General features: G+C 39.0%; 1 protein-coding gene across 2 annotated transcripts; it reads right to left on the bottom strand.

Moving 5' to 3' along the window:
- Window positions 1-1,209: 1,209 nt before the first annotated feature.
- LOC113525872 (interferon-induced GTP-binding protein Mx) lies at window positions 1,210-13,775 on the bottom strand. 2 transcript variants are annotated; one of them, XM_034304720.2, is made up of 12 exons: window positions 13,303-13,775; window positions 10,861-11,111; window positions 10,623-10,760; window positions 10,377-10,531; window positions 6,571-6,709; window positions 6,288-6,486; window positions 5,906-5,984; window positions 5,643-5,765; window positions 5,419-5,560; window positions 5,109-5,267; window positions 1,806-2,122; window positions 1,210-1,700 (listed from the first exon to the last, which is right to left on the bottom strand). In XM_034304720.2, the coding sequence occupies exons 2-12, from the start codon at window positions 11,090-11,092 to the stop codon at window positions 1,461-1,463; spliced, it is 1,923 nt and encodes a 640-aa protein (XP_034160611.1). In that variant the 5' UTR covers window positions 11,093-11,111; window positions 13,303-13,775; the 3' UTR covers window positions 1,210-1,460. The 2 variants fall into 2 exon arrangements, with proteins under 2 accessions (XP_034160611.1, XP_026768292.1); XM_026912491.3 differs by lacking the exon at window positions 13,303-13,775 and adding an exon at window positions 12,811-13,182.

The raw sequence follows: 13,775 nt of genomic DNA, 5'->3' as shown, positions 1-13,775 counted from the left end.
TCCTGTATTGCCCCCTAGTGCTCAGGGGAGGAATTGATCCTGTAATCCTGCATTGCCCCCTAGTGCTCAGGGGAGGAATTGATCCTGTAATCCTGCATTGCCCCCTAGTGGTCAGGGGAGGTAGTGGCGTTTAACGTTACTACAGGAGTGATTCAGATGCAGCTTCGCACATCAGGTGTGGAGATAAACTGATGTCAAACTCCAACTAGCCAAGTTCATTCGATTATATTGTCTGTCTGAACTACTTCCTTCGGAATTTCTACCTTTGTGCATCTGTATCACAGGCAATTGCTTTAAGACTACCCCGGCCTCTGTTAAAATTTCATTAAAATACAGCATTGAAATATTACATGTATTATTCATCATTCTTGGTGAAATCCAAAATATCCAAATATCTCAGTGCATTATTGTGCTGTTCATTCACTTAATGCAAACTGTTTTCAGTGGACATCACAGCCTTTGTGGAAAGCTCCACTAAAGCCCATGGACACACCACTGACAGTTGATGCACAGCTTCAATGGAATTCTATGGCAGATTTAAGAACACTGTGCTTTAATGGAGCAAAAATGAACATTAATTGGACAACAAGCTTTTAATACATCATTGTGGGTCCTGTCTGGATGCATGGCTTAAATGGGAGTCAATGAGTGAATGAGTGCTTCAGGGGTGGGTTTTGCTTAGAATAAAAAAACTTTAATGTTTATTGGACAGTGCACTCTTCATAAATGCATTTTTGTCTCACCCAGACACACAGCTTCTCTATATGATGATTAAGAGACCTCTCAAAGGGGCTGAACCTTCTAACCAACTGCCAATCATTGAAATGGTAATGAACTTGACTGACATCTCAAACTTAAACATATCAGTGGCAGTCAGACTCACAGAGTGTTCAGAGCAGTCATCAGTAACCGTTTTTCACAACTAGTAAAGCTTTTTATTATATCTTTGTAATTATCTTAAATATGATTATCATAAGTGTTTGTACATATAAATAAACTGTAAGTGTATAAGTTATGTTTAATATATTTTTTTTATTTATAGGTCTAGCTGCTGTTTTTAGCTTGACATGGCTAATGACACTGCTAATGGTGTCAGCTTGATTTTAAAACCATACCATATTTGATAAAGTTTTATTCTCTGGACTGCAAAATGCTGTATAGGTTGTTTAAATTAAATGGTGATGTAATTCAGACTTCTAAACCCCAACATTTAGAATTCTATGTAAGGTTTTTAATGTTAACATGTAATAGCACTGTAACATTAATACCATTTAACATTGACATTTAAATAACATTTAATGTTAATATGTATTTAATATGTTTTAGCTTACTCTAACAAAACAGGAATGCCTTTTGTAAAATCACTGCAAAGATACAGTACTATGAACAAAGACAATAAAACAAATGAAAGTCTCCAGCCTTAATGGGTTATCCTTCTATTGATGTGTACTACTTAGTATTCACATATGAGACAGACATAAAGACTTGGACAAGAGCTGGCGTGCTTTTCTTAGACGCTCCAAGCGGTCCTTCAAGCTCCTCCTACGATGAGCTACACCAGAATCCTCTTGGATAAGCTTCTCGGCATTCTGGCTTCCGATCATGCTCAACATGGCGGCCTGAAGCTGAGAGAAGTACTGGTCCAGCACATGGTACTGCACAATGAGGGGCACCTGGTTGGCCAGACGGTCAGAGGTGATCTGTCACACACACACACACACACATTCTATACTAGTTGACAGATCAATTAGACAGCATATATTTTCATAGAAATAGTGGCTTTAATTGCATATTTGATTGCATACCAGGAAATAGGCATTTAGGTGCTGAGCCATTTCCCTGACGTCAGCACTGACTGTCTTGGTGACAAGGTAACCTTTTGAGTTCAAATACATCTTGGCTGGTTCCGGTTTCTGTTTGACAGCCTCTAGCTGGCGGCTGTAGAGGCCATCTTGTGAATAGACCATCTTCTCCATTTTAAATTGAGATTGTACTCTCTCTAGGGCTTTTCCATGCTCCTGCTCAAGCAGATCCTCTATCGGCTCTTTAGCTGCCCTCAGCAGGTGGGGAAAGGCCTCAAAATGGGAGCTGACCAACTTGTTCACACAGGAGTGAACAATTTCTTACAGAAATGAGAGAAAATAACAAGGACAGTCAGGAAACTGTAACTACAGGAGGATGAGCAGATTATGGCAGTCTTGTGCAGTGACTCATTCTACATGCCTGTTCTGCATGTAAACATGTACAACAAATAATAAGATAGAAAAATACCTAGTGCTTCAAAATTAAATGGGTCCTAACCAAGATATAACAATTTGTGTTTGTACTGGTCATTTATTTATGTAAAAGGCCATGCTACACCACCGGCAGCCAGCAGAGGGAGGACTCAGTTGCCCAGAATTCTCCAGGCTGATTAACCTGGATTTCCTGCACCTACCAGGCAGGATACTTAAGGCCAGCCTTTGACACAGTCCTTCATCACACCTTTGTAGAAGGGCGACCAGTACAGTATGTCAAGGCTTTGCCTGAGGTAAGCTTAAACGGGGAAAAGAAAAAGGACAAATAAGAATGAAAAAGAATTAGATAAGAAACTGAAAAGAAAAACAGAGGAAAGAAGGGACTAGAGAGAATAAGGCTTGGCCAGGAAAAAGAAAAGAACCGAAGTCGAAGATATAAGATGCAATTGAGTAGAGGAGTATATACACACACACACACACACACACACACACACACACACACACACATATATATATATATATATATGTATATTTTTACTAAACTGGGACAGATAAAATATCGAAATGGAAATAGGCTCCCGCAGCTTGGAATTCTTCAGGGAGTAGTTTTCACTTTAAATATAATCTCTCAATATACAGTCAAGTCTGGAAGTATTTGGACAATGACGAAGTTTTTGTGATTTTGCCTTTATACACCATCACAATGGATTTGAAATAAAACAATCAAGATGTGATCAAAGTGTAGACTTTCAGCTTTATTTAAGAGGTTCCACAAAAATATGGCATTTACCTGGTCAATTAACTGCACTACAATTAATCCACAAAAATATGGCATTTACTATTTAGGAATTACAGCCATTTTAAGCAAAGTACTTCCATTTTCAGGGGCTCAAAGGTATTTGGACAATTGACTGACGAGAAGTTAATTGACCAGGTGTGGTCCATTCCATCGTTACTTCAAGACAAATGAAGCAGATAAAAGTTCTGGAGTTGATATCAGGTATTGAGTTGGCATTTGGCAGCTGTTCGACTGGAGCTGCCAATATGAAGTCCAAGGAGATCTCAATGCAAGTGAAGGAGGCCATCATTAGGCTGAAAAAACAACATAAATCTATAAGAGAGATATCAAAAACCTTAGCTGTGGCCAAATCAACAGTTGGATACATTCTTAAAAAGAAAGAAAGCACTGGTGAGCTCAACAACATCGAAAGGCCTGGAAGACCACGGAAGACAACTAAAGTGGATGATCGCAGAATCCTTTTCTTGGTGAAGAAAAACCCCTTCACAACATTAACAGAAGTGAAGACTACTCTGGAGAAGGTAGGCGTATCATTGTCAAAATCTACAATCAAGAGACGCCTTCATGAATGTAAATACAGAGGGTTTACAACAAGGTGCAAACCACTGGTAACATTCAAGAACAGGAAAGCCAGATTAGACTTTGCCAGAAAACATCTAAAAAAATGGTGAAAGAAAGGAACAGCTCATGATCCAAAGTATACCATATCATGTGTCAAACATGGTGGAGGAATTGTTATGGCATGGGCATGTATGGCTGCCAATGGAACAGGCTCACTGGTGTTTATTGATGATGTGACTGCTGACAGAAGTAGCAAGATGAATTCTGGGGTGTACAGGGCTATACTCTCTGCTCACATTCAGCCAAATGCTACAAAACTGATAGGACGGCACTTCACAGTGCAGGTGGATAATGACCCTAAACATACTGCGAAAGCAACTCAAGACTTTTTGAAGGCAAAGAAATGGAATATTCTTCAATGGCCAAGTCAGTCGCCTGATCTCAACCCAATAGAGCATGCTTTTCACTGAAGACAAGACTGAAGGCAGAAAGACCCACAAACAAGCAGCAACTGAAGGTGGCTGCAGTGAAGGCCTGGCAAAGCATCTCCAGGGAGGAAACTCAGAATTTGATGATGTCCATAGGCTCCAAACTTCAGGCAGTCATTGACTGCAAAGGATTTTCATCCAAGTATTAAAATTATGGTTATATTTACAATTACCATATGTCACTTTGTCCAAATACCTTTGAGCCCCTGAAAATGGAGGTACTTTGTTGAAAATGGCTGTAATTCCTAAATGGTAAATGCCATATTTTTGTGGAACCTCTTAAAATAAAGCTGAAAGTCTACACTTCGATCACATCTTGACTGTTTTATTTCAAATCCATTGTGGTCGTATATAAAGGCAAAATCACAAAAACTCTGTCATTGTCCAAATACTTCCAGACTTGACTGTTTATTGAGAGATTATATATAAAGTGAAAACTACTCCCTGAAGAATTCCAAGCTGCGGGAGCCTATTTCCATTTCGATATTTTATCTGTCCCAGTTTAGTAAAAAGTTTCCTGAGTACAGTGCAACAATCACACCCAAATCCTGTGCGTGTAAAAAAAAAAAAAAAATGCATGCAATTGGATTAGCCATTACAGAGGATCTACTACAGAAGTTGAGCTATTTCATGTCTACAAAACTAGTGTCACAGAACTACGGGCATGTTTTTTCCCCCATATGTTTATCAACTCTAAAATCAAGTTGACAACCCCTGCACTATCTGATTTGTTTATATTTTAATTTTTTTTTTCATTTGGCATAGACATCAGCTCAAAACTTCAATGTAGCTTTGTAAATATTTGCATGTAGCTCATAGGCAGGTTTACTAACTCCTTGGATATGCCTAGTAGCAGTACACTCTTTGGTCAAAATAAATTCTAATTACATCAAAGTTAGATGGGGTATTTCACGATGCATTCTGGGAAGGTCATATGATCAACATCCCCCTTTACAAAATAGGCAGTCCCTCAAATGCATCAGCGTGAAAACTAGCACAGTTGGTTCAGTTGTTGGTATTTACCAATGATGTTTCCCAGCAATTGTATAGCAGGTTGCTCCAGTTCCTGTACATGTTTCTTGACAATGTTTTCAAAAGTTCTGTAATTAACAAATCCAGGAAGCTCCTTTCCCCTATAGGTCTTGGTGTACTCTTCAACTTCAACCTGGAGGTTCTGCTCGACTAAAGAAAGAAACAGGAGAGAAGATACATGCATGGAAAATAAGACAAATGCTGAAAGGTCTTTAAGGCTTTGATCAAACAGACACCCCAAATTTGATTTTTTTGTTGGTATATCCAGCTTAGTAGCTGGGACCTACTAAGACTAACTCACGTCTGATAGCCTTGTCATCCAGTTGCTCCTTCCATTTTCCAAACTCTTTCCTGATTTTAGTAAAAACTTTGGGCTCTGACTTTTGGGTGTCTTCCTCTGCCCTCATCATATCTGTAAGGACTTGGTTGAAGTTACTGATTTTCTGTAAAATACCAAAACCAATATATCAAATATAAACACATCAAAGAAAAACAATGATATTTAAGTTTCTTACAAGTTTTTACCCCAACAAGAAAATTGTTTCTCCCAATTTCCTCTTGAGGAACTCCATCTCCAAGCCCTCTCAACTCATTAACTGTTTTCTCCAATTTGACCTCAACTTGTTTGTGCAACTGTGGGAGTAACTTCTAAAGATGATAAACAAACAAACAGACAAACAAACAAACAAACAAAAACAAATAAATAAATGAATGAATGATAGCTTGTCATTCTATTACAGAAAATACAGAACACAAAGGGCATTATTGGATTTTGTGAGCTTTCTTACATTAATGTGTTCTACCAGTTCCCTGGTCAATCTCTCTGCAAGTATAGGCACTGTGGCTTTCCCTTCCTCCAAGAGAGGTCTAAGACAAAAAGAAAATTGTAAAAAAAGAAAAGAAAGATAGAAAGAAAGAAACTCTATGTAGATGTATTTCATAATATTTCTAAAATCAATCCTGGAGACTCACATTAAACCAAAATCTAGACTAAAAAGCATTGTTATATTAGGTGTTCTAATTTGTTCAAACACTACCTCAAATCTACAGCATGGATCTCAAGAATGTCACTTATAATAATTACATGACATATTTAATCCTTAACTACAGTTATTGATACATTTTATCTTTTAATGATTTTCTTGATTTTCTATAATGAATATCTCTTGCCTGAAATGTGGATGCTCCTGAAAAAAGACTTCCTCCTTTTGGAGAGCTATAGACAGACTCAAATTCTCATTGATGTCTTGCTGGCCACGGCACTTCACGATCATGTAGCCCTTCTTCAGTGGGATCACCTGGTTATTTACTGTATTTACAACACTCTTCTCTGCACCTTTATCCACCAAGTCAGGCTTGGTAAGGATGCCTGTACAAATGAAGTACATATATTTCAGCAACATGTCATCTTAACTCGAAGCTTGAAAGTGTATGAATTATCCTGCTATATTACCCAGAGTCCTTTGCCCATTTGGATCCATTTTTTTTGTCATCTTCAGTGCCTCAGTGGTGGCAATGTCAATGTTTGCAGGCACAACCACCAAGTTAATAGTTTCTTGTCTCTTAATGAATTTCTCAATGAGATCTTTGATCTGCTCAACACATGAAACATAACCCAAGTTTAGAGATGTTTTGACATTCTAAAACTGAGGTATTATAATCTACATTTACAGCTCAAGGTTATTCAGTGTTTCTACACAAAGTTAATACTTTGGCAGGGCTCCACACTGACCACCACTCTAAATGTATTTAGTCTTTTTTTTTTTTTTAAGTGCCCTGCATTTTGTTTAATGTTTAATTTTAAGAAAACAATACATCTTAATTCCACCATCTTGGTGGTAACATGAAGAGGAAGGGAGAGAGAGAGAGAAATAAACAAACAAACAAACAAACAAATAAATAGTAATAGTAAATAAATAGTACTGTGCAAAATTCTTAGGCACATGCAAAGAAATGCTGTAGAGCAAAGATGCCTTTAAAAATAATGAAATTAAATGTTTCTACATTAAAAAAATACTATAAAGAGCAGTAAATAGTAATAAATGAAACAAAGTCAATATTTGGTGTGACAATCCTTTGCTTTTAAAAAAATAGTTAAATAATTAAAGGTTCTCTCGTGAACTGCACCTTCACTTCCATTTTCCTTTTCAGTTTCTTAATTTTCCCTGAAAACCCTCTCTGTATGTCACTTGTGTGTGTATTAACATTTTTTGCTAATCTTCTTGTACCTGTCACTTTTTCATCAGCACGTCTACTGTTATGAACAGATCTGTCTCCACCTTGTTGCAAAGCAACCACCTCATTATTATTTGTTTGCACGTATATACATTTATTTTACATTTAATATATAAATTAAATATAAATTTATTTTAGACTATATATTTAAACTATTACATTACTACTGTGTGTTATTGTTTTATATTATAATGACTTAAATACTTGAGATTTAACAAAACTATATTTTTATTTTTTAAAATAAAAAAATATTTTTCAATTGCCTAAATGTCAAAATTAGTACAATAATCATGACAATATCTTTATAGAAAAACCCTAATACTATGAAAATATTACGAAATTTAACCATGGTTTTATTGTAGTAAAAGTATAGTAACCATCTCCAAAAGTGGTCCAAGAAAAAACAACCGATGAATCAGTAACAGGATCATGGGTGCCCTCATTGATGTGCCCTTCTGTTCCAATCAGAAGCGCTACTGTAGCACAAATAGCTGAAAAAGTTAATGCTGGCTATAATAGAAATGTGTCAGAACACACCGTCAAAAGTGCCTACAATGGACATATGAGCAACAGAACCGGACCATGGAGCAATGGAAGAAGAGCTGTTTTGGCTGCACAAGTGTGACCTACACAATATTAGGCAGGTGGTTTTAATGTTATGGCTGATCGGTGTGTGTGCTGTCCCCCTGTGTCTGTCTCTTGTTCTCCGGAGGTTGGTGACTCTGGGGCCACAGGTGTGGGAGTAAGGCCTAGGCTGGTGTGCTGGCGTTGTGGGGAGGCTGGGCATTTCCAGAGCCAATGCCATGTGATTGAGTTGGGGGCATTGGTCTGGATCCCCGATGTGCCACAGGTTGCCCCCGATCGAGCTGGGATATACCATATACCAGTGAGTGTGCAAGGGGGTACATACCACGCTTTGGTGGATTCCAGCCGTAACAAGACCTCAATCCACGAATATCCACTGGTGCCAGTCATTATTAAATTACGGGGGCAAAAACATAAAGTGGAGAAGGCGGTTAGTCCTCGCCTCACCCATGAACGAATTTTGGGGACAAATTGGCCAGGGTTTAGGGCATTAGTAGCGAGGCACGGTGTGGAATGTGCGCATCATTGGCTGGGGAGGCAGTGCCAGGGCCGTCAACATCAGCTCCACGTCAGGGGGACACTGGGGGTGGGGATGGCTCCACCCCTCCACCCCTGGTGGGGATTCCCCTTGGAGATTTCCCCTTGGAGCAGTCGCCCGATGAGATACTGAGGCACACCTTCAACCAAGTGAGAGTAACTGATGGTCAACAAACCCAGCCTAATGTTGTGCTCACCCACCTGTATTTTGCAGTTATTAAAAATAAATTATACCTAGTGAGAGACAGAGAAAGAAACCAACCAGTTATTGGTCCTAAAGAGCCGTTGGGAAATGTTATTCCATGCGGCTCATCATAATCTGATGGCAGGGTACTTAGGACAGGAGAAAACACTGAACCGACTCATGGCCCATTTCTATTGGCTATTTCTATTGTTCCTAATTATTCAGAAGTCACCAGCTCGCTGACTGATCTCACTAAAAAGGGAGCGCCAGATCCGGTCTAGTGGACGGAGCCATACCAGCAGGCTTTTATTATATTGTTGTCCCAGGTGGTGGAGGGGGAGGAGCGAGAACGGGTGTCTAGCTGTCAAATGGGCAGTGCTCACCCTCTGATACTATTTGTTGGGACGAGCCTTCTCCCTCTGTTTGGAGTGTTCTGTGTTTCAGTGAACGGTGGCAGGGATAAAGGGGGGAGAGTCTAGAGCCTGGAGAGAGAGAGAGCTGAGCAGCACAGAATATGTGTGTCTTTGGAAGTAAAATAAGTTCGCTGAAAAGCGAAACTACAAAGGGTGCTCAGTCGGCGTTGTCATAAGGCTATTGTTGCAAATAAGCAATGCAAATAAAGAGGAAATAAAGACAAACATCCTAACACAGGAAACAGGTGAGTTAGATAGAGGAGTTCAGAGTGTGAGGGGGAGAGACAAGCGAAGTGACAGGGAGAGAAAGAGATGTGTAGTGTTAGTTTATCTTAGTAAGTGTTAGTTTATCTTGGTTATCTTGTTTCATGTTATCTTCATGTTATTTTTATTATCTGCCTAATATCTGTCATATTTATTGACAATATCCATCATACCCAAAATATAAGTATATTTATATAAATATATATAAATCATCTGCAGTCAACCCATGTTTCTGTGCAACACACACAAACACACACACACACACACACATGCTTTCTCATAAAAACCGCTAACTACCAGGGCTGTAGTCAAGACCACTATTGCCCAAGACAAGTCACTACACCTGTCCACTACAACCTCAGATACCTGTTCTTGTCTGATAGGACTGGAACCCATTTTGGTCTTCTGCTGTTGTAGCCCACCCGCCTTAAGGATTGCAGTGTTGTCCGTAGACTTACTGTCAGCTCAAACCAATCTGGCCATTCTTTTATGACTTCTCTCATCAACAAGGCATTTCTGCTCTCAGAACTGCCACACACTGGATGTTTTTTCTGCAACATTATGTGTAAAGTCTATTAGACTACTGTGTATGAAAATCCCAAGAGATCAGCAGTTTTTTAAATACTCAAACCTGTCCATCTAGTTTAAAACGGTCAAACCAGTCCACCAGTCAAGATCACTGAGATCACATTTTTCCCCGTTCTAATGTTTGATCTAAAGGTCCTGACCTCTCTCTGCATGATTTTATACATTGCGCCACATGATTGACTGATTGGATAAATGCATGAATGAGCAAGTGTACAGGTGTTGCTTTTAATGTGGATGGTGAAAAAGGGAGAGAGAGAGAGAGAGAGAGAGAGAGAGAGAATAAGTACCAGAGCAAAGACATGACAACAAAAAATTAAGCTAGAGCAACAATGGGGTACTTCCTTTATGTTAAAATAAAAATATGAAAAGTGTGTAAATCAGGAAAACTAAATTACAAGAAAAATTGGGTTAAAACAGAAAGAGTATAATCCACTTTTCTCAATTTTGTCTCACCTGTTTTTCAATGTCAAATGGCTGGTCATCTGTTGCCACCCTGGCAATGCCTGGCAGGTCAATAAGGGTGAGATCAGGAACTTCACTGGATTTAATCTCTAGAGAGATCATCTCCTGGCTGATTCCCTTCCCGTCTCCAGCCAAGACATTCTGAGCTATAGAGAACAGCACACCTTTACTTTATTCTGTGCAGGCGTGCAAATCTTCTCGTTTCAAGGTATTACTTTAAAAAAGTGAAATACAGACCATCTGAAACAGCTTTCCCCACATCTGATGGCTTGTGAAGGTCCTTTACTTGGCCCTTGTATGTTAGAAGTCCAGACCATGTGGCACACTTTTCAACTCTCTTTAGTTTCAACACCAAAGGGCAGCGGGTCACAATACCTATAAATGAAATTGGAGCCATTTAGCATGAATACCGTAACAGGCTTTGTGTCTGATGAATGAGAGTGGGTATAAGTGTGTGTGGGTATCTTTGTCTCACCTGTGCCTCTAGGCAAGGCTACCCCTGAAAGGGCCTCCAATACAGAGCTCTTTCCTGAACTCTGATCACCTATAACAGCAATGGCTGGCAAGTTCAGGTCCTTCTCTACTCCCAGTGATCTTAGACTGTCCACAAGATCAATGTATGGACGCACCTTGTCCTCATAGTGCTGCTTTAGGCTGTTACTCATTCCTTTGACTTCTACCTTTTTGTAGACCTTCTTTGGTGACATAGCAATAACTGGTAAACTTCTACAGGTGAAACAAACAGTGTAAACAAACATACAGTACATAACATCTAGATACCAGTCACATCAGGAGAAGCAGTCTACTACCAAAAACAATTAAAAGCAAAAAGAAACCAGTTTTCACAGAAACCAGTATATATGGGTCTGGACTGCAAGAAAATGTTTGGTTTGAACATGAACTTTGCCTTGAACAGGAAGGTATTGGTTTTTTAAATATGGGTTTAGTATGTGGCATGGTGGTGCAGCAGGTAGTGTTATGGCCTTACAGCTCTAGGGTCCCCGGCTGGATCCTGGGCTCAGGTTACTGTCTGTTTGGAGTATCACATGTTGGTTTCCTCTGGGTTCTCTGGTTTCCTCCCACCACCCAAACCATGGTAGATGGAATGGCAACACTATATTATGTCTATGTCTGTATGTTTAGGTCTATATTTAGGTGTATAATTATGCTTACTGGTTTAATACATTTTAAACCAATGATAAGATTGTTATATCACTTAGGCATGACTACTGACAGTCAGATTTGGTGATATTTGAAGCTACATGTCCTCTTGCGAGAGCCACATTTGAGAGATCTGCATCCTTATTTGATTCAATGTCCAGTGTATGCAGTGGTAAAGGTTCAACAGAGCTTAACTTTATGCAAATCATCGAGTTCATCGTGATTATCCAACCAGGCAAATGTATACTAGAGTTTAACCATCAAGCAACAAAGAGGTTCCATTAGAAAGCATAACTACACATTAATATTACAAATTTTAACTTATTAGGTTACCTTCTAACCCTATTTTCTAATAACGTTTCACAGATGTTTTGCTGTAAACTTTTTTCATCCAGTGCCTGTATTTTGCTCCAAAAAATAATTGTGGCACAGTGCTTAAAAGTTTTTCAAATACACATACATATGCAATCATATTGCAGTCTTCAGGATTCTAAAGCTTGTGGCCATTCCATTCAGGTGTACAAAAGGTACAAAAGGACTGAGAGCCTACCTTCAGTCCCAAAAGGCAATGATGTCAGTTGTCAAGAGGTGTGTCAAATGTTTAGCCGTCAAATGTTTGATGTCTTCAAGTCAAAGACGAAAGTCTAATACAACTTTAATGACCTACCTAGACAATGTGATTTTCTGGGTTGAGAGCCTACCTTCATCGAACAAAAGACAACAATGTCAGTTGTCAGGAGGTGTGTCAAATTATTAACCATCAACAGTTTGACGTCTTCAGTCAAAGAGGGATGTCTAAAACAACTTGAATGACCTGCCTAGCCAATGTTTTTTATTATTATTATTATTATTATCCAATATCCTTTTGCTCAATGTCTCTTCATCCTGCTGCTAAACATATCTCCCCACAGTTTATTTGTATTTGTTGGTATTAGTAGCATATGTAGGCTGTAGATATGGAATAGAAGCAAATTCATGAACATGCAGTGATTCTATGACTATGTATATATATATATGTGTGTGTGTGTGTGTGTGTGTGTGTGTGTGTGTGTGTGTAAACCCACAGGAGAATACGTATCCACCAGTGATTAACATCCTATTATATTATAGTCAGTAGAGTTGCTTCATAAAAGTACTTTGTTTAAAAAAAAAAAAAAAATGAAACAGCATACAGAATACGGCTATGTATAGGTATATCCTATAAACAGAGCCTATAATAAACCTTACTTCCTGTAGCCCAGTTAATGAACAGGAGATAATTTACCTGTTTTGTCTCCAGTAGTCCTCCCAAGTGATGTGTGCAGTTAGAGAACAGGAGCGTTTGTATGCTGTATGTATGCAGTATTTGCTGTAACCCTTCTCTTTCGTTTTCCTCGTCGAGGTTTACGCTCGATGCTGATCTTGGCATAGTTTTATAGCTTTCTAGTTTCGTTTACTAAGAAAATACCAAAGGCGTAACTAGCGCTGCCTTCCTGTTGTACTATCGGAATTGTCCCACTTCCCACTTCTGAGGTGGTAATTACGAGTATGTTGCCTTCACATGCTATCTTGTCGGAAAGAACAGGAAACATGGACGACGCCAGGTTCATTCATACATTTTTCTTTTTTCTTTTACTTTTATTTTGACACCATAACACATATTATTCAGTTAGCTAGTTTGCTAACGATAATGAAAGTTTGGTCAAATACAAGCTATTTTCATACATGGAGTAAAAATGTACAACATACAGAGAATGGTTGCTGATATAGTACATACATGAATATGAGCCAAACGGTAAGCGCCAACAATCAGCTGCAAAAACCTGTCAGTACAGAAACTGTCCTCTCCTCCGCCATGGGGAAAGTTTAGGACTCTTCCCATCTCGGAAACTCGGGTAAGTTTCCCAGTCGTAGTTACGACTTAAGAACTCGAAACGAGAATTCCGAGAGCACGTGAAGGCAGCATTGCTGTGTGGACATGGAGACATGTCCGACATGGCAAATGCTGTGACGCTCCCTTTGGTTTCTTTTCTTTTTATTTCTTCCCAGTGCAACACAGTGTAAGGATGAAAACCATAGCAACAAATGGCATGTAGAGCTTTAGACAGATGCTGATGCTCTTTACACAGAGAAACAAACAAACGGATCAGAGACGCGTTTACAAATAAATCATGAAGGTGTTGATTGATTGATTGATTGATTGAAAGTACGATTTAAGCAAGCCACATCTTTTCTTCTAAACAGTTAAAG

The sequence above is a fragment of the Pangasianodon hypophthalmus genome, chromosome 5 (genome assembly GCF_027358585.1).
Source record: "Pangasianodon hypophthalmus isolate fPanHyp1 chromosome 5, fPanHyp1.pri, whole genome shotgun sequence".
Taxonomy (NCBI): Eukaryota; Metazoa; Chordata; class Actinopteri; order Siluriformes; family Pangasiidae; genus Pangasianodon; species Pangasianodon hypophthalmus.
Note: the sequence above shows the minus strand (reverse complement) of the source record. Positions and strands in the feature narration are given on the sequence as shown.

What these genes read in the sequence shown, in the direction of transcription:
- LOC113525872 (XM_034304720.2), bottom strand. Translation starts at nt 11,092, where the DNA reads ATGTCACCAAAGAAGGTCTACAAAAAGGTAGAAGTCAAAGGAATGAGT. An exon ending in CATTTGACATTGAAAAACAG is followed by an intron (nt 6,710 to 10,376) that starts GTGAGACAAAAT and finishes TGTGTTGAGCAG; the next exon opens with ATCAAAGATCTCATTGAGAA. An exon ending in GGATGACAAGGCTATCAGAC is followed by an intron (nt 5,268 to 5,418) that starts GTGAGTTAGTCT and finishes TTCTTTCTTTAG; the next exon opens with TCGAGCAGAACCTCCAGGTT.